The 26055-nt window shown below is 37.6% G+C and overlaps 1 protein-coding gene across 9 annotated transcripts in view; it reads right to left on the bottom strand.

Annotated features, from left to right (window-relative positions):
- SORCS2 (sortilin related VPS10 domain containing receptor 2) overlaps positions 1-26055 on the bottom strand; it is a 539351-nt gene that overhangs the window by 67899 nt on the left and 445397 nt on the right. For all 9 annotated transcript variants that reach the window (XM_069014500.1, XM_069014502.1, XM_069014501.1 and 6 more), the window contains 5 exons: positions 22356-22420; positions 19893-20011; positions 16728-16817; positions 6342-6521; positions 1005-1151 (listed from right to left, as the gene is read on the bottom strand). In XM_069014500.1, coding sequence (XP_068870601.1) covers positions 1005-1151; positions 6342-6521; positions 16728-16817; positions 19893-20011; positions 22356-22420 — 601 coding nt within the window. The remainder of the gene's footprint in view (positions 1-1004; positions 1152-6341; positions 6522-16727; positions 16818-19892; positions 20012-22355; positions 22421-26055) is intronic.

The following is a 26055-nucleotide window of genomic DNA, read 5'->3' as shown; positions in this document are numbered from 1 at the left end:
AAAAACCTGTTTGGACTTAAATGTCTTTTTTAGTAAAAATGTGGTATGAAAAATAGCATAATGACTTTTGGACACATCAGGTCTCCTTGCTAAACAACTTACTGCTTCTTGCCCTTTGTGCAGCGGCACTCAAAGGTCATATTGCTCACAGCAATGTGACCAGGAGCTTTACCAGGAGCTGCCAGCACCCCCAGCAGCTGCTGCCACTGCAATCGTTCCACTCATCTCAGATTGATCTGCACCAGCCCCTGCAGGCTGGAGCCTTGCTGCACAGTCTTGAACGCTGCAAAAGGGAACCAGCAGCTCCAGCCCTCCACTTCTGCTGTGTGAAGAGGGAGTAAAGCTCTGGCAGTGGCAGAACTACAAGCATTTATTCTGCCCACCAACGCAGAGCTCTGAGTCCCCAGGAGCAGACAGCCACTGAGAAAAACGCACAGTTTTCAGTACAGCCTTGCAAACAAAATACTATGGGCACTTGGAACATCTAAACAAACAGAAATGACATCACCTTACGAAAAGAAAGGAATTTTTTATGCAAATTACTGTGGTATTTATTCTCAAGTAACTGTCAGGTTCCCTTTAACAGGGAACAGAGGGTTAACTTGGTTTAATATGAAATAAAAATATGAAAGATGGAAAGAGAAAAATTATTGTTAATCTCTATTTGACTCACAATGTGCCCCATATATCCAGACACAAATAACTGTTGTCATGATTATTCTGAACTGGGTATTGTGGTTGACACACAAGAAATGTGTCCTCTTTGTGTCAAAGTGATCTCAAATATGAAATGCAGTGCAACAGAAAGCCCTGACTACTCACTCTACATGATGACTGGACTAACAGCCTGTGAAACCACAGCTCATGCAATGCTAGATTTGCCTGCTAGTTTGGCTGGCAAACTCAGCACAAAGCTCCCAGGCCGTTGGAAGTACTGCACATCCCACCATACAGATAATGTTTGTACACTTTAGGGTGAGGAGGCACCAAAAAGAGCCACTTACAGGTTTGCAGTTGGTCGGTTTTCCATTCATATCGAAGTCTGGAGGGTTTAGAAAATCCCAGTCACGGCCTTTGTTGTAGGTTATCAGGGTCGTAACTTTCCCATCAATTTTCTGGTTGGCCAAAAAGACTCCTTTTACACCTCTGACCTGAAGCATAGAGAAGAAAAGTTAATATCCAGCACATACACATTTTTTTCACCAAGGATTATCCCTGATTAGCTGCTCTTCTGTGGCTCTGAACTGTGTATCTCAGGTATTTTCTCCTGGAAACTGAAAGGTAAGTGAATGATACCTTAAAAAAAATATGACAAAGGCAAAAAGGTAAGAGGAAAGGGAGAAAGGGGGAAGGCGAGGACAATTAAAAACTGATTTTTATTACTAAATGTATTTAAAAAGGACATACAGCTTTCTCCATGTCAGAAGGCTAATCAAATTACATGTTTAATATAGCAAAACACAATAGTTTTTATAGAAAAATGTAAAATTATGCTAGCATGGCCTCACCATTAAAATTACAGCTCTGCATTTTCTTTAAATATGGACATCTTTAAGATGCTATTCTACAAATGCTGTAAGCAATTTTTAACAACCATCTAACTTTTACACTGAAGTTCTGTGCCAATATCATATAAATATCACACAAACAGGTTACAATAACACAACACAGTATCATGTCCTTTAAAATAACACTGAATTGGGAAGCACAGTTTTCCTTTGCAGGAAATAAATACAGGCAGATCATCTGAGGAAGAAACATTGAGGGCTGAATGACCCTCTGAAGCATCTGAAATGCTTCCACACTCCAGTTAGCCACCCTTCATCTGTTTGAACTCTGGAGAAAAAAATAATAAGAAAAAGATCCTCTTCTCTTGGGCTGTTATTTTTTTCAAAAAAATCCGTATTAGAAAATTATTACAACTCAAAGTGCTAATGGGTATAATTTTAGAAGCAAGCTGACAGTAATTATACCTTAATATGTTTAGTTCTAGCCCTAACATTTATGTTATTAACATATTAACATATATTCCACCCAAGGGCATGAGAAAAGATCTTCTGTTAAAAGCAAAGGTTTCCTTAAGAGTGCTGTTGTTTCCCTTCCATCATTTATGAGACTCCCTGAATTTTTGAAAAATTCTGGACAATATATATAAACGGATACACATTTCCAGCACAGTATAGCTTGCACATCTCCTTGGGTCCTGACACTTAACTAAACTGAACCGTGCATTACAAATAAATGCACAAGACAGCCAGCTCTTTGAACGATCAGGAAGATTTGCCTCCTGATAACATGATGCATTTCTGAACTTTTATTTTTCATTCGAAATATTTACTGTTCCCTTCTTTTTCCAACTGCCAGTTATTAACTCCATTTAACATTCATTTAGCAAAATCTGCATTGAAGGTAAAAAGAAAGCATCCCTACCATCAGGCTACAGGTTGGATACTCACTGTTTATAATTATGGGAAGGAACTGATCCAAATCTACAGAGAATAAGAATGTTCTTCTGGTTATGGTAACAGCCTAGAACTTCAAAATATATTTAAGTTTATATAAAAAAATTCCGTGTGGACATTTAAATGCCCTGCTCTCTCACAAGCTCCTTTCTTCTTAAATCCTATGTGTATGTGGTTGGGTTACTTATCCAGGATGCTGAAAGCTCAGAACAACCTCCAAGTCAAAGATACCATAAAAGTCAACTACTTTGCAGTGCAGGTGAGAAAAGGAAAGGACAGGAAGAAATGATGAGCCTGCTTTCTTCACTTTCAAAGCATTTTAATATTGCTGGGGCTTTTTTACATATTCTACCTTCGAGAGACAGCTCAGCCATGAAAAGTCTGGCACTTCAAATATTTACGTGGGAAGGCAGACTTGGGGTAAAATTTGTGTGCATGTCTTTCTTCCAGTGAACACAATATTAAATATTTAAACAATAATTAGATCAGGGACTGCAACTGAGGTTTCCCTCTTCATTTGCAGATGGCAAAACCAGTGCTGCATCATGAATATTTTTGTTTCTCCTCTCTTTTTCCTCCCCACCTCCTCTTTTAATGAATATTTAATCATTCCATATATAATCATCAAATGGGAGTCAAGATAAAACTTTTTTCCATTCCCATCTCTAATCTAACCAAGCTCTAGGGTCACTTCTCCTCTCTAGAATATGGGACATAAGTGTTTGAATCTATCAAACATTGAAAGGTTATGAAAACATTTCTTCCAGTGTTTCAGTTAACTTCTCTCACTGCTGCTTTAAAAGATAAAAGCCGACCAGCACTTCACAGCAGTTGTATTTTGAATGAAAGGCATAAACCCTGCTTGAAATAATAAATAGGTTTCAGGCATCTATCTTCAGAGCAAGTTCAGAAATATCGTGTTTTGAGTGGTGCATTAGCCTAAAACCCAGTAACTAATACAAAATTATGGTGTGCAAAAAATGGCATCTATAAAACATCCCACCCCCGCTGTAGCATTTTCCATTTCATTTTCCCATAGCCTACACACACCTGACTCTGTAAATACTGGAAATGAAGTGTGTCAAATCTACCTTCTGGATTAGACTGTGATGCCAAGGCACCCCAAATTCTTCTGCACATTCTACTCCTTAACTTAGTTCCCCAATCTAAAATTGCGAGGTAAGTATCTTTCTATCAAGAAGGGAAAAGATTCACATTAACAATAAGTTGCTATGGAAAAGAAGACTTTTCAGCATTGTGCAGTGCTCAGTTACTCTGATGAACAGTCCAGCAGCCACTCAAGACAGCTGAACATGAGTAAATTCAAAGAACCTTTCTGTTGATTTTCTTTGAACTTCTAGCTTAGTTCTCAGAGTACCTATTTTCTTAGACAGTTCAGGGGATGGTTGTTCCCCAGTACTCTTAGAAAAGCACTTTGTACCTTATAAACTTATTTTCTGAGATTTTCTGCTGTGACATATTAATTGCTAATTGTTACATTTCTGATTTTCCATCCCAACAATATTCTGTTTAGCTGGTAGCAAGAAGCACAGTTCAGATGGTCCCACAGTGTTTATTAGCAGCAGTCATTGAAATGCAGAAATTACTGCTGTGTAATACATGTTTGTGACTGAAATTTAAATATCTATAATTTTTTGTTTGGGGAAAAAAGGCATGAAGAAAGTGTATTGCAACTTGTGTAGCTATTATCTACATAAGGAGTCACAGCAGGAACCAATGTAGAAGGATTACATTAGTATGCCTATTCTGCAAATACACCTATGTCAAATTTGTGACTCCTTCACACTGGCAGCACTTGATACAATTTCAGGGACATGCTCCTTGTCACATAATTCAAGGGCATGCTCCTTTTGGACAGCCATTTAGTACTTAACCTTTTTTATTTTTTTTTTCTTCCCTTCTTTAAACAAGTATTTGGAAATTATTCCCTTTTACATGTGCAACATGAGAAGAAATACAGAAAAAGATAAAGCATATAAAATAAAATGAATACAGACAGGCAGACACCTTTTAAAGAATTTATAGCAGAAGTACAAGTAAAAGATGAAGTGGAGTCAGCAGAAGATAATGAAGATGAACAGTACAAATTTTAAGCAGAATGATACACTGGGGGAAAGAAAAATTTTCCACTACTGAGGACTGTCTATGTGCTGCACTGAAGGTTCCCCTTCCCAAGATGGGATACTTGCATTAAAATGCCCCAAAAAAACCCCCCAGATTAGACCAAAAAAAATCCCATCCTTGAGGCCTGGAATATGTGTTTTATTTATTAGCAATTTTATACTGAGTAAACAACCCACACATTATGAGCACTTGGTCCCATTCTAGTAAACAAGATGAACACTATTTATGGTGCAAGCTATCTGGAAGCTGTCAGTGCTCTCCTATAAAGCAACTCAATTTCAAAAATAGCTGAAAAAATTGAATTGTATGGCTCCATGTGTATTGTCCTTATCATGCCTACATTTCCTTTTTAATGTAACCCTACAAATTGATCTAGCACACAATAAACTAGGATTGCATTATCTAATATGCCCTCAGTAACATTGGGAAATTATGAAACAATCAGTGTAACTGAATAAAGTTAATAATTCTTGTAGACAAAAGGACAGCCAGGGGTAGCATCTCTGTACAACTTACCTGAATTTACATGCTACAGGTGATGCAAGGAGTAGAGATTGCACCTGACTGCCTTTTAGCTTTGCATCCCACAGGGGTGACCAAGAGTAAAACGCTGCAAACTAATGCTGTCACTAAATCACCCTGTGGGAACGTGTCTACACACAATGTGTAGCTTCACTCATTAGGAAGCCTCATTTCTAAAAAGGTAGAGTCTAGAAAATAATCACTGGTAATGAGAGACCTTTCTGTTTTACTAGAGCCATTTAGAAAGAAAAAGCGAAAGAAAGATGGAGGAGATAAGGAGGAAGAAAACACTATCATTTTCCCCCACCAAGAAAAGTCTAATTACAGCCATTTAAGAGCTCTGTCACTGTGTGCCTTGTATCCAGAATTACCTTTGCCAAAGAAGTCTGGTGCACCTTTAAAGTTTTAGGTTTTTTTTTAAATTAACACCAAGCAAATTACAGTGTAATGGGACAAACTGAGTCAGACCAAAGCTCTGTCAGTTTAATGTTGTGATAATGGCCAGAAAGAGCAGGACCAGAGCAAATGTACACCTTATTACATTGAAATTCATTATATTGAAATGCCATTCCCTAAACAGGAATGGAATTGATAACAGTCTGTGATACTCTTCCAAAACACTATAGCCTTTTATTTTGCCAAGTGCACTGATGTTAAAATACAAGACAGATTTGTTTACAGGAGAGTTTGTCTCACAAAAAATGCTGCTGGCACAAGACCCATATTGAAAGCAAGTGGATTTGCTGTCCAATATCTAATTTTGTTGGCTCTTTGCCTTTCAGAGCTGACACAACCTAGCACAAGGCTTGCAGGATTATATTTAAAACCCTACTGGCTAAAAGATGTCCTGCTCTAAGTCAGGAAATGCACCACTGAGTCACCTAGAAGAAAAAAGCTGTGCATAGACAGCTGCATAACTTCTTACTTCAATAATAAATTGTGCTGCCAGCTTCACTTTTCAACATCTTAAAAAAAACCTTAGCAAGTTTTGGATTTGCACATCCATAGAACCCCATCCCAAGAATCTAGTTAGAGTACACAGCACATTAGTAGGGCAAGAGGGAAACATGTAAGTAGGAACAATGTGCTATAAATAAGACAGAAATCCTAGATTTTTTACATTAAATATAACTGTGAAAATAAATTTGTTTAAAATGAATTATACCCATAATCATAAAAACCCTCCACACAAAGGCAAAGGTAAAGATCTACCTCCAGAATATCTATCAGGACATTCTCTTCTGGCTGCTTTGTGCTCCGGACATTCTCCAGCAAGATGGAGTAGTAAACACCTTGTGGGTCAGACTGGTACAGGTTGTATGTGTCTGTCTGGTACCACTCCTGGACAGCCACAAACACCTGGTTTTCATCTGTACTGATTATCTGTAAATCCTGTATGAAAATAAGATACACAATGATTAATTTTTTACATAATTTCTATTTTACAAACAATAAGTTATTCAGGATAGTTTAATACTGGGGGGAGGGGAACATCTGAATGTTTAATAGCAATAATCTCCCAACGTAATACTAATCAGCATGCTGTATCCCACTGCTCCAAGGTGGGTTTCTCACTGCCTTCTGACTGCAGTGCAAACCAGCTTAGTGGAGAAAAAAATCCTGAATGTGCAATAGCTGGAATCTGCTTTGACTTTATCAGGAAATGACTTCTTGAAAGGAAAAAAAGGGAAAGGAAAAAAAAAGAAGTGACTGATTTTCCAAGATCTGGATAAGAGTCAAAGGAAGACAGAAACAACATTAACAAAGCTAATCTAAAAAATAATCTACAAGTAATAGAGAAATGAAAATTAGGTAAAAAATAGCTTAACACAAAGAGGATCAGATATAATTTACAGCATTTCACATAGGAATTAGTGCCTATCATGCACACAGCTCATGTGTATTATAGTAGATTATATTAATTTGTCTATCCATGCCTACAGAACCACTTAAATATTCAACAGTAATAACATGAGAATCAACATTCTGCATTCATTTCCCAAGAATTTCAGGCATGGATATTGCTACAGCTTGCTTTCAGTTTTCCCAGCTTCTTCACTCCAAATGTCTCAGAAAAAAAAAAAATGCACAGCTGGGGAAAATAATTTAACACTAATACTAAACCGAAGAAATAAATCAGGAAGTAGCAACACTGAACTAAGCTTAGGAAAGAGAATAAAGGGACATGAGTTTGTAATAAGATATGGCAGCACAAAGACATGTTGGGGCTATGTAAGAAATGACATCAAGTCACGGAGACTGAAAGCTTGTAAACTCTTCATGACCTTGGTACTTAACTGGGATACTGTATCCAGTTCTGGTCACCTTATTACTGGAAAAATACTAAGGTATTACAGTGAATATAAAATAAAGCTACCAAAATGTCAAGAAAATATGAATTTGGGGTGAATTGTCTTAAAAAAGAAAAAAAAGAAAATCAAGAAAACAACTTTGTAGAACTCAAGGAGTCAAATAAACCAAATTCATAAGAATCCAGTAAAGACTGAAGAAAGTGTCAGTAACAAAGCAAGACTCAGTACTCATCATGGCAGTCACATTTTAGGTAATATGCACAACGTGACTGTGGCACTTAGATTAAAAAAATGCATGAATAGAAGTAAGATAATGCAATGGAAAGATTTTTAATATGAACAGAGGAGGGTTATTAAATAGTAATAGTTTAGTTAAATTTAAAGTATTTTTGTACATGTGACACATCTCAACACAAAAGAATCCAAGTGAAGCTCCCTATCCATGACAGCTCAATGCTGTTTTCCAAGACTTTCATTTAAACTATGTAGTAAAGTAGATTTTTGTTTAGCATCCCATGAATAGTTCTCTTTTTTTTTTTTTTGGTACTGAAAAATTACTCCAAAGCAGAGAGGCTGGCAGAATTGCCAGCAAAACACAGCAACCGATCACAATAGGTTCTTTTAAAAGCCTCTTTAATGTACAGAATGTTTCACCTCCTGCCTTAAATCAGGGCAACATGAGGCTTGGTAGCCCACATTATGCCACATGGAAAGTTCGCATGCCTATCTGATAATAAGGATGGAAGTGAAGCAGAGTCAAAAGGAATAAAGAAAGAATTCTTTAATGTGAAAACTTCTAGAAAACCCTTAATCTCCTGTAAAGCCAGGAGCTTTCTGCAAAATTATCATCTACATTATTACAGTAAAACATTTATACAGTGCCATAGACAAATGCAAAACTCCAGAGAATGTAGGCAAGGCACTTTCCGTGCCTCAGTTCTTTCCCACTCCATGCTCTCCATTGTGAGGTGGCAGTGGTTGCATGTGTGGCCCTTGGTGGCAGAGGTGAGAGCTGGGGGACAGGCTCACCTCTGGGTCTCCCATCCCAGGGTGGGGTAGGACCAGCTGAGCCATAAGAAGCAACATGCAAAGAGCCAAAGCGTGCAGTGCACAAGGACGGGGGATTAATTTTGGGCAGACTGTAGGGGTCAGGTGAAGGAAAGAGCAGTTGGACAGCAAAAGTTTACTCAGCAAAGGAGAGTTCACTTTTCTCTTGGCAGTAACTGTTACTAATAAAGATGTTTGTCTGCTCAGATCGCTGGTTGCCAACTTTGCTGAGGTAAGAGCTTAACAGATCCTGGTCTTAGCAAGTGAAATTACCCTTGTACTGCCTTGAACTTTGTTCCTTCCTTTCAAAATTTATGCTTTCCGATTTCCAGTTCAGCCTTACAGCTATTTTCCTTTCACAGTGATTTCTTTTCCTTCAAGAAACAAAGCAGTCCTTCAGTTATACTACCTTGCAACAGTCCTGTGCAGCACTTCCTGCCCAGGAATCAGTCTGTGGCTGCTTTCCCTGCTTTCTGTTATAATCCTCTGGGAAAAGTAATTGACAATGTGAGGAAAACTGCAAATTTCATACCCAATTCTTCAACTCATCTTTCAAAATCCTGGATGACACAAACTGCTGAAAATCTAGTTAAAATAAAGGTAAATTGTCATGCTACTCTTGTACTATTCCTATACTGAAAGGTGAATTTAAAAAGAAGAAATTGTTTGAAAAATACAGAGGATGGGTTGTCAGTGTGCCAAGTCCATCCCTTCATCCAAGCTACCCACACCTCAAGAGGTGAGAAGCACATGGAAAGGGGACATCACCAAATATTGCTAGACAGAACCTACTGTCACCTAAGAGTTAACTAGAAAGGATGTCTGAGAAAAAAAAAAAAATTGATAGAGGGAATGCAAGTTTTTATTGCTTTATTTAATTCATGGACACAGATACAACCTTAGGCTGTAACCTCAGCAGATCCTATAAGGAAAGTGTTTATTCTTTTATGATTTCATGCTTGGACTTCTGCAATTGCCTTCTTGCTTTCTCTCTCTCCACATTCTGCAAGCTACTCAAAGTGTCACTGATCATCTCATTTTTCTGTAATTATGCTATTCACACACAATCTATTGAAATTCACTTATAAAGACCTTCTTTACTGATGTTAGAGGTCTTCGGGGTTTGGAACATTTCTTATTGTCTCTCTTCAGATTTTTGGTATCTCCAGGCTGCATTCTCATATACATTCAGTACTTACAATCTTGTGGTTTTCTTTCACTTCCATGCTGTAATGAGAGTCCATGCCCTTCCAGATGTCCCAAGGCAGAATCGTTTTCCCAATCTGCCGTGGCAACCACGCTGTTTCCTCTGTGGCATGCTCATTTCTCCATGGACAGCCCTTCTCTCATCTCTACTACTTTACTTTTGCCCTCTCAAGTCTGCCATGCCTGCTCTGCTCTATGTCTGGCTGACCCACGCATCCATGCTCTTGCCATTTTCACTTCTCTCTTTCTCTGTTTTTGCAAATCTCACTGATGTCAGTTGGTATCAGCCATAGACTGTGATTCCCAAATACCAGTATTCTCCCTTTATCTCCTCTTCTTATGTTGTAAGTTTTGCACAGTTGTGAGGTTCTACAAGTTGCATTATCCAAAAACCTTTTTTTGAACCTCTAAGCTCCCATGAGATTTCTCTGTTTTGTTTAAGGTGCTTCTTGTGCACTGCATTTTGCAAACTCCTTTGTTACAATGTTTCCTTCATCTTTCCCTCTTCACTGGGAGATGTTACACCACACTAAGCACAGAAATCTGCATATTTATCACTAAAAATCTGCGAAACTACTCATAGGTGCAAGGCAGTGAACCAGCCCATGGAATTAGAATTAAGGACAGCTGGAGATCTGTTGAATCAGAATTACTTTTCTATAAAAAATGCTAAATGAATCCTGATCAAAGACTTCATATTAAAATTTGGCACGATTAATTTAGGCATCCAGTGACAGGTCATGTCACTCTGCCCTCTCAGGGACTTGTAAGCTGCTATGTTTGTACTACATCAGCAGCAGAAAACATAATTAACAAATAACACAAAGGCAGTGTCAAAGTGATACTGAAAATAATTAGGCATGTACAGAAGGCCAACTCATACCAAAAGATAAGCACCACTTCAAAGAATTTTCATATCAAATGGATAGACATGGTCTGCCAAATAAATGAGTCTGAGGGTGTACACAAGGCACTGAAAGAACTGAGCATGTTCAGCCATGACCTGGTGCACAGGCATCCAAGAACTCCTCCAGCAAGTACAGTGACACAATCAAATATTTCTTCTTGAAAACACTCACTGCTTAAGAATTATTTTTTTACTTCTAACACAGAGGTAACAACATGATCAGTCTTTCCACAATTACCTGCTTTTAATGTAGTCAAGTCTGTTATCACATAAAGCTGAATGAACACCCAATGAAAAGTCGGTCCAAAAAGCCCAAAGTTATTAAACAGAGTTGGGATATGGGGGAGTCGTGGATAGCAGGAAAGAAGGAAAGAGGTTTAAAGGAGGAAGGGAAGAGAAATGCATTGTTTTCATTGTATACAGTCACATACCATCTACTTTCAGTAACTGACCAGCCTATAAGTCTGTAAATACTTTATAGAATTTTATATTCAAGAAATGCTCAGTACGGTTTACCATATTACTCACTGTGATAAGAAACTCTACAACACAAATAAGTACAATTACTGCCTGAAGACAGAAGGATATAAAAGATGACAAAAATTGTACAGCCAGACAGTGCTCCTTTGTCTACAATATGCTGGTGACATAGAAAATATCATTAAGTGAAAATACTGTAGGCCAGTATAATGCTACACAGGCAGGACTGTGGTGCTTCAGTCAATAAGACAAAAAAAAGAGAAACCTCAAAACTCTCGGGTTTTAAATCTTATAATTTTTGGTCAGATGTCAGAATTCTGCCCCTTTGCAATCTTTTAATGCTGTGGTAGAGCAAAATGTTAACATGATAAGCAATGTATGAAACAGAGAATGGTGAGAAGCAAATGTATCAGTAGTGGAACAGATGTAAGCACTCAAGGCTCTGTAGTCTCAGTCTTGACCTTCAGATGTACCACATTTATACCCCTGTAATCTCTCAAGCACAATCAAGGTAACTGGATGGCACATATCCCAGAGATAATCCTCCTAATCTTCCTTGCCTGACCAAGTAAAAAAGTTCAGGGAGAGAAATCAATGACAAGTTGCACTTTGAAGAAAAGAACAGTTCCTTGAATCCTCCTCAGATGGATTTGTACAACCAGCAAGTCAGACAGCTGCTGTAGCTCAGGTTCACTGGCTACTGCGCTGACACTGCCTGGGAAAGGAACACTTCCCCTGCATCAAATGATACTGCTACCTGCATTTCTACTTTGTTCCCTTTTTTCTTTGCTCAACAGCCATTCCAGTGGACTTTCAGAAGAATGGAGTTGCAGCTGCAAACTGCTCTTCTGCCTGGCACAGGGTAACCTTAGCCAAAGCCTCCCAGGGTGGTGAGGGTGAAGGGGCTTCCCAAGCGGAACAAAAATTACCAGGAGACTAAGAGCCTCACTAAATGAGCTGTCATAGACTCCGTAGTCTGTAGTCCAACCATCAGGCAGCCAAATCCTCTAAGAGAACATCACTGACCAAAGGGCTCCAGGAATCTTCTACCATTTCTGCTGTTAATGGATAGGCTCATTCAAGGAGAGTCTTGCATCTATTACTGAATGATACAGACAATTTCAGAGTAAGTTTATGGTTAAAACAGTGATGTGTATTCAGACTGAGGCAAGGAAGAAGTGGGCCTGCTTTGAGGTGACTAGGTGATAATCAAATAAAAAGAAGAGATAGATCTGATAAAAGGTATCGACAGGAGATTCATATTACCATGAATAAACTAGAGACTTCAACCTATTTCTAAGGCAATAGGATTTTTTCTTCTTTTGGTTTTGTTCACTCTTCCCCTACACTTCCATTTAAGCTGGTTACCTGAAAAATTTTACATTATTGCCTATTTCATAAAATTGAAAATACATACAGAGATTGAAAAAGATGAAAGAAGCTTTTTCCACACCATACCTTTCCAGAACTCAACATTCTGAATTGCAGTAGGATACAACAGACAACAGAGCTCTTGCATCATTAAGATTTTGTAGGTGGCATGAATGAATTCAGGATCAATCAATGCCTGCCTTGTATCAGTTCTTAAAAGGAGATCATTATCAATGGAGTTTATTTAAGAGAGATGGGAAGAGGACTCTGAATAACTAAATTATTCCAAATTTCAATAGTAAAATTGTCATAATTTGTAGCATTTTTGTTAGCTTGGTCAACAATTTTGTTAATTTCTTTTGCTTAAGCTCTCAGAAGGAACTAGTTCCCAGTTTTATTGTTAACCACATTAGAGCATGACTTAAATAACTGATTAAGGACCAGAGCCAATGTACTCCTCCCTCTCTCCCTCTCCATACTGCACTTCTCAAGGCAAGGGCAATGAGAGCTGCAGGAATGTTTGTGCAATACAAATGTGCTGGCAGTCTGGACGGGGCTTTAGCCTGTGCCCCCTGGGCAGACTTACCCTCCCAGCAGTGGCAGCTGAACCTCTGCTCAAGGCTGAAAATAGCCCGAGGGGGATTGCTGGATCCCCCTGGAACACTCCTGAATGCCTAACCAGCCAAGTCAACAAACACAATCCTGCTGCTCTTGGCTTGATTTTGGTATTCCCTTCCTACAAGCTCCTAACTTCTGATCTAGTTTTAGCAGCACAGAGCAAGCAATCTTGATAAAGTGGAATACAGTATAAAAACCAGTTCATTTTTAAAACAACAGTTTGGAAATTCCTCTTCATGTTTTGGGGAGCATACAGGCAACCTTTGATATGGTCTCACCAGCCTTTGCTACCACCCCTTCTGGCAGAAGCCAGCACTTGTCAAATGCAGGAGACAGCTGTGTGATTCCATGCAATGAAAAAAGAAAAAAGAAAAAAGAAAAAAGAAAAAAGAAAAAAGAAAAAAGAAAAAAAGGAAAAAGAAAAAAGTAAAAAAGGAAAAAGGAGAAAAAAGAAAAAAGAAAAAAGGAAAAAGGAAAAAAAGAAAAAAGAAAAAAGAAAAAAGAAAAAAGAAAAAAGAAAAAAGAAAAAAGAAAAAAGAAAAAAGAAAAAAGAAAAAAGAAAAAAGAAAAAAGAAAAAAGAAAAAAGAAAAAGAAAAAAAAAAGAAAAGAAAAGAGAAAAAAGAAAAAAAAAATTCTTAATAGCACAGAAAAAAGTTTTAAAAAATTACCTGAATCCTGATGGCCCCCAATGGCTCTGCTGTCTGTACACACAGAGCTATGATGTGTTACAAAAAGGTGACCTCAATGGCACTGTGGAGCTGGAGCCCAGACACTTAACAGAGGTAAAACTTGGCTGGAAGCTGCCTTTAGCAGCCTTTCATTCGCAAGTAAGGAGGACTCTAGATATGCCCAGAGACACAATATTCTTTTCTAGGTTTCTCTTGGAATACCTAGTTTGTATTTGGAGACAAATACAAACACAAATGCAAATGACATCAATATAAAACACTGAATAACTTTTTTGTAGATTTCCAACCTTTTCATATTGAAAGTAAAATGAGACATCAAAAACATTTTCTAATTATTCAGTCTGAAACTGCTCATTCTGTCTCCATATGCAAAATCATCATGAAAGGCATCTATGCAGCAAAAGAATAACATCTGAAGAGCCCAGCCCTGTTCCCTTAGGCTAGAGGCTGCATTTTGGCACAGCTCTCTTAAAGTTTTTAGACACATCCTTGACCAGTCCATAGGGTCTTCTGACTTGGCTACAGTTTTACTTCCCTGTATGCAATCACTGATCAAAAATTCTGTCCAGAGATCACCTGGAAAGAGATTTTTTTTGACATCTCATTTCATGCTTTTGAGAAAAATTAAATATAGCCTATTACAGTCATGCTTCATCTCCTGGTTAGGCAGAATCTAATACTTAAAACCCTCTGAAACTCAGATTTTTCAAAAGCTATTGGTTTTAATCAATCTTAAAAAAACATCCTTTGTAAATTCATCCATTCTGTTTATCTCCTACTGCCATAAAAGAAGAAACTCCACAGTCATATGTTCTAGATATACTTTTAATGTGCCAGTGTCTTTGCTGATATCCTGCTTCTTTGCTAAGGTCTATCAGTAATTTGCTCATATGAGTCTTTTCCCTTCTGTTCAAATTGGACTGGACAATCCATTTCCACTGCACTTGGATGATTCTCACTGAAATACAGCACTGTGAAAAATTTCAGAGCTGTGTTCGTATTTACTTCAGCATCTAAAGTTTTTGTTGTAATGTGAAGGTACCAAATCACTTAAAAAAAAAAAAAAGTATCTTTCTCAGAAAAGGTTATAATCATTCATATTCACCACTATTCTAATGTTCTGAAGCTATGTCTGGCTTTCAGGCCATCTTAGTGAAATTCTGAACTTTGTTTTGTGCTGATACCAAGGAAACTTCTCCTGGAAGCATTGTCAAAATGCAGAAGAGATAAAATTTCCTTCATTCCACTCATTAGATATTGCCTGAACGAGGAAGAGCACAAAAACATCCCTGTCAAAAAGACATAGTCACCCTGTTCCTAGGTAGCTATTGACTCTACCCAAACTGAAACCACTAACTTCTAATTTATTTCTTCAGTCAAGCCTGGAGTAATCCACTTAGCAAGAAAAAAAAAAAAGAAAAATAAACAAAACCCATATTTTCCAAGGCAAAAATTGAGCATGCATGCAGTACTATTTCAAACAATCCAGACTCCACATGAGAGAAATACCAGGGAATTGTGACTAACACTTTCTGAATTTGTCAGAAACTCCTTGTTTACACTCTGCTTCCTTGCCTTGCTCCTTAATTGCTTTCTTGTGGGCCAGTGCAAGGCTCAATGGGCTGCAGTCCCTTGAGGTGTCCATATTTGACATATTTTAACATTCAAAACTGGAAATTCTCCTGTTTTCCTGACTACAATTTCCCCCAAGAAAGCATAAAGGCTACCTTGAAGGCCTGAAAAATATGGAAATAATTTTGTGGAATAAATTTTATATACCTGTCTTTGACTACACATTTCTTGACAAAGATAGATTAGATAGATAGATAGATAGATAGATAGATAGATAGATAGCTATTTCTGTAGTGCTACTAGAAGCATATCAAACTTTCAAATTCTTGTTCAACTAATACCTGAGGATTTGATGTGAGATTCTTTTAATATGTTGTACATTTAAAACAAGAAGTCTTCAGACAACCATTTATACTGACATAAAAAAAGAAAAAAATCTAAGATGAAAAAATCCTGATATTAGCATGTTTGCTTTATAACAATAACAGCAAAAGGAAATAAATTGTACTCTAATGTCCTTCATTAGATGAGCAATGAATTAAACCAGTGCAATTCAAGGCATGCAAAGAAAACAAGTTGTCTGCTAAGTAAGTGATAGAATCACAGAGAATCACATGAAAAAGCAGGAACCTCATGAGAACCTCCAGATCAGCCTCCTGCTGGGAGCAGGGTAAGCTGTAAGGCCAGAGCTGGTTACTGAGGGTTTTATCCAGCTGGGCCTTTCAAACCTCCAAGTTATTTTTCTTCAGGACTGCAGAAGCCTTCTAACTGTAAATTTAGGAAATATACTGTGTGCAGCACAAAAAAATTCAACTGCATCAGTTAGACCATATTTAAATATCTGTGCTGAATTGCTGACTTACTGGGCAAATATAGAAACCCTATCACTGGGAAGATGGGGTAGACTGAAGAAACCTCTTACCAAGTCTTACAATTTCATTGAGCAATCAAAGTCCATCCTGGGATTCTTTAATGAAATAGAGCACCATCAAGTAGCAAAATTCTCTTATATTAGTGTTCATGCTTATAGCAGAAAACGCCATGTGGAATTAAAATGTAACTGATTACTGAAAGAACACTTGCTCTGTATCATTCCATTGCCATTGGGTGTGTAGCACTGCCTCATGGAAGCAAAGCTCAAAAACCATTGCAGTAACTGACGTCAAATAAGCTGTTGTATGTTATTCCCCCCCTATGGTTTATGAGTACTACATTAATAGAGTACAAATAAAAATAGTAGGGTAAGAATATACCACAAATGGGATTCAAAAATCCTTACAAGGAGAAATTGTGAACTCAGGATAAGGAAGTTTGAAAAAGAGCAGAACAAAACTAGTTTAGGTAGAAAGAGAAGATGACAAATGCAAAAAGAGAAAGAAAAGCATGTACACTTACTTTTGGCAGTGCATATTTTGGCAACTTCATCTGTACAAAGCCATTTCGACGGTAGGACACGTAATACTTGGTCCGATTTGCTGATGTGCTCTATACAAAGGAAAAACAGAACCCTGTGACAGCTTATGTTAAATCCAAATAACCCGAGATGGAAGACTGTTTTGCTTTTAACCTGTAACTGAAATACGTAGTCATTACTTTTAATGCAATGTTCCAAAGCACTGAAAGGAATATTCCAAATAAACACCAGTGAAAATACTCAACTCAAAACCTCCCCTGGATTTTCTAATCAGAAATGTAACACCAATATGCCCGCATATAAATTGGCATAATTCCAACAAAGCCTTTAAGCACCACCAGATGATATCTGTAAATAAAAAATAGCCTTTGGTAAATAATATTTGACTTTTTTTTAACATTCAGACTCATCTTCTTTCTCTGACTTGAGAAATCCATTTAAAATCCCACCCCAATCCCACTATTTTTCTCCTAAATTTTTGTCTTTTAAAAGGGAACCTGATTTGAAAGACAGCCTTTCTTGAAGCCCAAAAACTTGATTTGGCTTGGTAAAAATAAAGTTGATGTATGACAGCAGGTCCACCTGCCTGAATATTTTAAAGATAACAAAGTATTTAATACTGTATGCATTTTTTGTGGTATAAAGAATGTGATGCCTTTAGGAATGTGATTTATTAAATGACAGATAAACCAAAAACCTCACAATTTTTTAACTAGTGCTAAATGGCAGTCTTACCCATCTGCTCACAGGTTTTGTTTAAATGCAAGTTTTAACATCATTCATTTCAAATAACTGGAGATGATGCAAGGCAGAGGAGAATTGGAGTTTAAGCACCTAGTTGTGTCAAGCCTCACTGGCATTAAAGGCTGGTCTGTGCTTAAGAACAGTCTTGAAACTTTAATCATCCTACTAAAATCACCTCTGAAACTGACTGTCAGTGCAAACTGGGAAAAAAATTAGTATTAGAAAGTTTCTGATCTTTGTGTCTATATACACACTAAAGAATTGTGGTTGAGATCTTCCTCTAAGATGGTAAAAATCTCCAAAATAGATTTGGGCCAGGATTAGCAGTGCAGACCTGCAATACTCTGATTCACATCTGCACAGCTCAGGAAATATGAGCAATGCCAGGGGCAGGAAGACAGCCTCAAACTCTCCTCTCTTTTTGCACAGAGGATTCTGTTCCATCCTCTTTCTGACAGGCATTGCTGTGATATCATGAGGAGTCCCTGATATGATTATAAATTATACAGCAATACTGTAGTGTATTGATAAAATAATTTCCAGGTGGTTTTGAAAGTATGCTGTTTCTCAGATGTGCAGCTGCTGTGTGGTTTCACTGGAACACGTAAATGCTGTCTTGCCTCACACCTCTGGGGTGGCTGTGCTTCAGATGTGACTATAGGATTCCAGAGGCATCTTCTATCCTCCAGTAACACAGATATGGCTAACTGCAAACCAATTTAGCAATAAGATATACATTATATACTGTGGTTTACTGCAGAAAAGTCCAAAACAAAAAGACTAGAGATGTTTCCCCTTTATGTGGAACACATGAACATCTCAACTACTGGCACTGCCATGTCTCAGACCTACAGAGACCAAATTACCAAAGGCATCATTGGGTAGCAACTGTCTATTACTTAGGTGTACATTTCCACCTTATACTTCCATTTTGCATCTGCTCATGTCTGTCACAAAATGGAATAACAGCTCAGGATGCAGTTGTACAAGACATCCAACAAAGAAAAATGCTTGATGAGGAAGCAGCCAGTGTTTTACTGAGCACAGCAGTCTGGAAGTTCGCATGGTGAGAAGCAGTTCTCAGCATCTACACACCATGAAATGGATTTTAAACTGTGCCTGGGGGGAGCCAGAGATGATAATAGATTTGAGCAAAATGAGTGCCATGAGTGCCATATCTGATCTGAAAAATGCCTACTTTTTTTTTTTTTTTGGTTGGTGTGTGGTTTTTTTGGTTATTTTTTTATTTTTTTGGTTGGAGTTTTTTCCTTTTTTTTTGTTGTTTTTAGTGTTAATTCTTCTAAGCCATGTGGGTCCTTGAAACCCCTATACCAAACAAGAGGAGAACAGATCCTTTGTGTCCCTACTAATTTATAGGTCCTTGCAGAAGAAACAAGCCCAAGGGGGGAAAGCTGGAAAGGAGCCAATCTGATGCACACTGAGGCAGTGGTGGGGAGGCATATCCATTGCCATGATTTAGCTTTCCTGTAAAACTCAATAAATAGATAAGTCTTGCTGCAAACAAATCCCATCAAAGTAAGGGAAAAATGATAGCCAAGCACTAAGGAAAGCACAAGCAACTTCCCTAGTAAAATCTAATAAAACAAAGAGGACATAACCACTCCTTGAGAATTTTGCAGCTCTGATAGATTCAAACCACAACCAGTGCCAAGCACACAAAGCAATACTTACAAGTGTGCCTGAGCTGTACTGGTGCAATATGGCTGATAAGTTCCAGCCCATATTTCTGCAGGCAGGTCTTGTAGTTAGGGAAATAACCCAATGTAAATCGGACCACCATGAGTTGTAGATGTGGCGCCTGGGGACATGGTTTAGTGATGGACTTGGCAGTGTTAGGTTTAGGGCTGGACTCAATTTTAAGGGTCTTTTCCAACTTAAGTCATTCTATGATTCCATACTAATTTGCTCCAAGCTCCCCAGCTATGGCCATTTCACCCTTTTGCTTCCTAAGCACAGCCATATTAGTAGTTCTTTCCTGGCAAAAGCTCTTCAGAGGAGAATCCATATGAAGAAGCTGTGCAACTACTCTGTCAGTGGTTGTCCTTGGATGCTTTTCTCAGGGAACCTTTCTCTGGAAAGGACTCATAAGAGTTTGTAATCACAAGAACACAAGGTTTGCATTTCACCTAACACACAAGAGTATTTATAAAAAGTAACACAATCCACTTGAAAATTTTCATATAGTTAAAGGGCAACTGGTTGCACAAACTAAAGACGCCTTTTTTATTTCCTTTTTGTTTGGATGATAAAGGAATGCTTTTTTCCATGTAAAAATTCATAAATCATCATTCATGAATTCCTCCCTGCTCCTTACAGTGTTGCTGTTTAGAACTTTATTTTTGAATTTGAAAATGAGCTGTGTCTCCCAAAAATGGCAGTACCTGAAGAAATATGTAGTCATCCTGCACAGTCAGGGAATCCCGATCAGTGCTGCCAGCAAATGGGACTGTCATTGTCTTATCAGAACAATTTTGAATCTGGCAAGTGATGTAGCGATAACCTGAGGGAAGAGAGACAGAAACATATGACAGGGCTATCAAGGGAAAAAGAAGCAAGCAGTATTAAATGCTATTCATGTAGGAAAAATGCTGCCTTTGCCAGGTGAGTTAGTTGTAGAATTATTATATTAAAGTCTCATACCAGACTTTTTCAATCTCCAATATACTGAGAATATATTAACTGCTTACAGTTCAGATCATTCCCTGGAGGCAGCCTGTTATCATCCAAATTTTGCTGGTCCAGAGAGATTAGGGGTTAGATGAATGAGCCATTCATGGGTGGGGATAATAGAAGGAGCCTCTTTTCTCACTTAACCTATGCACAGAGCTGAATTATTCACTTGGAGAAATGGCAGCCTGACACAACATAACTGAAATCAATAGATCAACCCCAGTATAAAATTGTGATGAATGAGAAAAGAATCAGACCCCATTTAGTAGACAGCGTGCAGAATTTTAAAGCCTATTTTCAAAGCTCTGTAAGAATGTTCAGACACACTATTAGCACACTATTGGAACTGGTCTGTTGGGGCAGGATTTCTATATTCAGAGTTAATACCTTGCTGAAAAAGCCTGGACTGATTTATAACCAGAGGAAGCTATGGCCTTTGTCTTCCTTTCCAGTTAGCAAGGTCTATCCTCTCTCCCTGGGTTCTTAGAACAGCACCACTGCATCTTTGATACAATCTGCTCTTATCAGAGAGAGCAGAGCCAACTATCATTATCTTATACCAGCTGTGGCTCAAAGACCTTCCCTGAGACTCTTAAAGACCTTCCCCAAGCTTTTGTACAGCTCACCCTTCATCACAAGCTTCTGAGCACAAAGTACTTGAGTGACTTTCCCAAGCACAGTGAGGAAAACGTTATTTACACAAACTTGTGCCTAGATCACTGATGCTACTCACGCTTCAGGTACAGCATGAGAGAGCAAATAATGACCCCCATGTCCTTCATTACTTTTGCAGTATGATGGGAAATGCATCCCACATTTTATGACTTTTAATTAGAGAAGGACAAACCAGTGTACTGGATACAATCATTTGTTTTAAAATCTGGATCTGTTTAAGAGGCAGTTACAGTCAATCCAACTTCTCCTGCTTATGTCCAAGTCATCACCACAAGGACATTTGGTGCAGCAATGGACCATCTAAAGTCCTGCAGGTGTTCACAATTCACATCAAAAAAATTACAGTTCTTCGTAGTGGGTAGAGCAAAGATGTTGTTTCCGCTAAATCAATGGTTATCCTTGTACTGACCATAATTGCATAAAATCAGTTTGTTGAAAATCTAGTCAGGAGATACTTCATGAGAGTTTTTCTTTGTCTGCTGTTTCTGTTAAATACTAAAAATAAAATAAAAAAAAACCCACACCACAAAAAAAAATTCTAAAAAAGAAAACAAAAAACCCACCAAAACCAAAACAAACCAAAAAACCCAACCAACCAACCAACCAACCAACCAACCACACCCCCCTCCAAAAACACACCCCAAACCAAAATGAACCAAAAAAAAACCCCAAAATCTGCCACCAACAAAAAACCCCCTTTGCATTCAGGTCCTGAATCTTCTTACTTTGTCTCTAACAAAGCAGCTGATGGAGCTGTTACCATGTCTCATAAATCTCACTGCTAAAAGATTTAGACTTTTTTTTATCCAGCTTTCAATATGGTAACTTTGATTTTCTAATAGGGCTGAAATGAAGAAAAGCTATGGGAACAGGGCAAGTCAAACTGTACATTCTTAATGACTCACTTTTAAGATGCACAGGAACTTAGATGATCTGATTCAAGGAATCAAATTATCTTTCAAGAGTATGATTGGTAACAAGAAACTATACAAGCTTTTGGAATCATGATGACTCATTAAGCACATTCTGACTACTAGTCTGCCCTTCCATTTATTTTCCTTTCGAAGTTTCAAAGTATAGTGGATACTGTAACATGAGGAAATTCTGAGATGGTGGTTGGTGCACTAGACCTGACACATGCAATGATTCACTTTAACACTCAGCCAGCACTAACACTGCATTACCAGTTTTATTTGCAAATCAGGAAAAACTGTTCAATGTTTAAATGCCAGGAAAAATTGCACTATTAATGGACATTATCAACAGAGCATAGCATCTTGACGTCATATTGTCCTAAAGTGAAAAACAAGTAGATTTTAAATTACACTATATTTTTATATAACAGGACAGTTTTGCTGACTACAAATAAACAGAGAAAGAATCTGACTTGCACACTTTCTCTTCTGACTAGTTTTAAAAACAATCCAAAAAGTACCTCTAAACCAAAGAGAAATGACTATATACTAGGGTATCAATTGATAACATTTTCATTTGCATACCTCCACTGGGGTCCTGGATTTCCATATGAACTAAATCAAGGTCTCCGTCAACTCCAGCAACAGCCCTGAGAACATAATATAATCAAGTTATGTAGAGCCAGCTACAGAATAGTAATTATGTGGATGGAAGAAAAGAGAGGATTTCATATTAACCAGCTTTAGAATTCTATCTGGGAATAAAAGAAACCCCATTTATAATGTCCTATTACTTACATCTATAAGGAAATTATTTTCTCTCTACTTTACATTATGTTTTTCTTAAATTTCTTTAATATCTCTTCTACTAAAATATGCATACAAACAGAATAAATTGAAAAAAAAAGAATAGAAATAAGCATGAAATTGGAAAAAAACCCTTCATAATCATAAATTGATATATATACACACAGAGATATGCACACACACATGCACTGGCAAGCGCTATAGCATCTTTTTACAATTACGTTTAACATTTCAGACTTCAAGGCAGATTTAATGCTAAAAAAGGGTTAGATTCCTTTCTTATTAGAAATATCTTAAACTTGACACATGGTTTCCATAACAAATTGATATATCTTTGGTTAGCATATTCAAGAGAAGAGTAGGTTCTGCTTTGACAAAGAAAGTGAAGAATAATTTTGAGAAAAATATCCTGAGAAGGAAATTCAGTCAGAGTTGATCAGGGTACAGTTTAACTTTGTAAAGGTGTAATGGGAATACAGGATGATTTTCTCCTAATATCTCTCATGTCAAATATGCTCAGCAAAAAGATGAGTTTTCTACCCTCAGGGCTTCCATCCCAGCCTGGGAATGGCAGGCTCAGTTGTGTTTTTTTCTGGCCCTTCTATTGTCATTAGTCAGGCAGATTCTGCAGGGAAAGCTTTGAGCTGACAGTTGTGCTGTCACAAAGTGAAGCCGAATCTGGCCCCACTCCCACAGACACATCACTTTTCTCAAGGCCCTTCACTGGCAGGGCAAGAGTCCATCGAGTCAGCAAATGTGAGCTGAAGACACGCAAAGGAGATACATTGAGTGATAAAGTGCAGCTGGATGCAGATATTAAAAAGGTCCATTTAGAGGTACTTAAGAGAAAATGATAATTTTAATACAATTATTAACAATCAAATGCAATAAAACTATACTTTGGATTGAAATTACATCATTGTTTAATGATTTTAGTCGCAGTGATTTATGAGGAGCGGTTAAAACTCAGACTCAGTAATTGGTGCCTCCTCGGGAACACAGGCCAGGGGGAACAAACTGGATGATTTCCACTGCTACATAACAAACAGAAATAATCACATATGCTGTTTTTCCCTAATAAGATAAATGATCAGTCCAAAGGAGGAAGGGGAGGGGGAGGGATGAGTCCCCTCCAAGCCATAAGATGTCAGAGAAACTTATAGTGGGAACTTTTTATTGTTTTAGCAAATGCGTGGAAAAATCTTGTATTTATTAAGAATTTGGTCTCTCAAACACAAACTATTTTAGCATTTTGGAGGGTACACATTAGGTTGGAGAAGATTTTAGATCCACTGAGCTCTGACAAGAATATATATATGAGCAGAGGGAAGGGATCTGTGAAATTTTTTGCTGTGTGTGCTGTTATCTATGTTTCGAGATAGCCACAATACAAAATCAAACCTGCTATAACTCTGTAGTCAGCAATTTGAGGGAAGAAAATGTTTGTTGAATATTTTACTTTTAGTGTTAGACCTCAGGCAGATGAACCCAAGAAACTTTTGGGTTGAATTTTCTGAGGCTGAACCTGTCATGCTAATAAGCATCAATAATGCAAAGAAAGTTTTTGGGTACTTCTATAATTTATCACACATGATTTCATAAGCAGAGTTTGAGGTATTTGTCAATATCTTTACCTTTCTCATCTTTCTTTCAACAGCTCAGAATTACCATGATCTCATTTCTACCATGCTCCTCCTAACAGTGGCAGCTGACACATGTAGACTCTAATCTTGTTTCCAGTGTAATTTTTTAGTGCAAGAAGATGTAACTGATCTGTTTTAATGAACACTGAAGAATGAAACTTTCTTACCCAGCTTAATTTTCTTCTTTATACTTTTATTAATTATAATTATTTAATTAATTATGAATTAAGCAGAATATTTCAAAAATGTGATTTGTGTTTTTCATTACTCTAATTGTGCAGATGAACTCTAACAGCAGACACTATTTACTCTATGAAGATGTTGCATCCTCAAAGTCTACTTTTAAATGCCAGCTACAGAGAAGAGTTTCTGAACTCCAAAGTCCCTTTACCCAGCTTTACACACACTTAGGAATAATCCTTTCTTCTTTTGTTGAAAAAAGACCAACTCTCTTGCAGCTGCTAAGAAAATCTCCAGAAGAGAGCATAAATAATACAGAGAAGTTGAAGCTATTCCCTGAAGAATAAACTAATCTCATTTCAGTGGACTCCTCTGCCAACAGTACTTAAAAGATAATACTGTTATTTCACTTGTGCTTAAATCATGAACCAGAGGAAAAGTCATGTGATACTGCAGGCTGAACACAGACCAGGGCCCTCTGTCCAGCTTCTTAAAATAACAGACAAACAAGGTGCATACAGGAACACAAATGGTATGTGGTCCTCTGAAAAGGAAAGCTCAGTTGCATACTTTTTAATATTGAGGGAGAATGGCAAGACTATGTTTGTTTTTTTTTTTTTTGCATTTTCATTTAAAAACTTTTTACTACCACAACATAAGTGCATTATACCAGTGTGAGCATTGCATCCACACATCCATTCACAAAGACAGTTTACTGGTCCCCAGCTGGCTTTAGGATAGAACTTCTTCTGTCTTATAAAGCACAGATGCAATGGACCCTGATAGTCTGACAGCTTCTTCCTTTTTGGTTAACATTTTGGAATAAATTTTAATATTATTCCCCCCAATAGAACAACCACTTTCTTAGGAACTATCTATTTGTCTCAATTTCAGTAGTGGTTGTTTTTTGCTTTGATTAAAATTCCACCACTTTTCTCAGAGTACTTTGCAATTAAAATGTTCACACCTCAGCAATCTGGGACCATTTGTTTATGTTTTACTTAGGTGAATTCAGGGTTTTCTGGTTGACTTTTTAATGTTTTACATTCAGCCACTGAGTTTTCCAATGAAATTCAGACTAACTTTCAGATCAGACATGTCTTCCTCTAGGAAAAAAAATATTTCTTGACCAAGTGTACTGTGCTGGATAAAGCAAGTGCAACACACCAACACTTCAGGTCACATAACAGGGTGGTTACAACACTTCAGAACTATAATAGTCCAGTTTGACTGGGGGGTGGCATAAATACAAGCAGCCTCAATATGCTTCTTGCCTTTCCTCTGAACACAAGTTGCCATTATCTCCCTTGTGCTTGTCTGACACCATAGTGAGGGAAAAACAGCTCTGCAGAACATAATTTTGGAATATTTTGAGGGATTAGTTTTCTTATGCATATGAGTTCTTACATTTTACAGAAATTCTCCTGAAAGATTAGCTGCTGTATGACCTAATTCTTCATGATTTTTGTATTAGTACTTCACCAGGTAGTTTCACTGACCTTAACAGCATTACATCAGCATGAAAATAGTGCAACAGAGGTGATTGAAAAGCCCTTTTCATTTGTCTTTGTAGGTGTATAAATGTATATTTCATGATATAACCATTAGATATTTTGTAGTTTTGAATGTAACCATACTGAAATTCTAAGAATTCA

Source organism: Aphelocoma coerulescens, chromosome 4 (assembly GCF_041296385.1).
Source record: "Aphelocoma coerulescens isolate FSJ_1873_10779 chromosome 4, UR_Acoe_1.0, whole genome shotgun sequence".
NCBI lineage: Eukaryota > Metazoa > Chordata > Aves > Passeriformes > Corvidae > Aphelocoma > Aphelocoma coerulescens.
The sequence above is the reverse complement of the archived record's forward strand: the minus strand, read 5'-3'. Positions and strand labels throughout refer to the sequence as shown.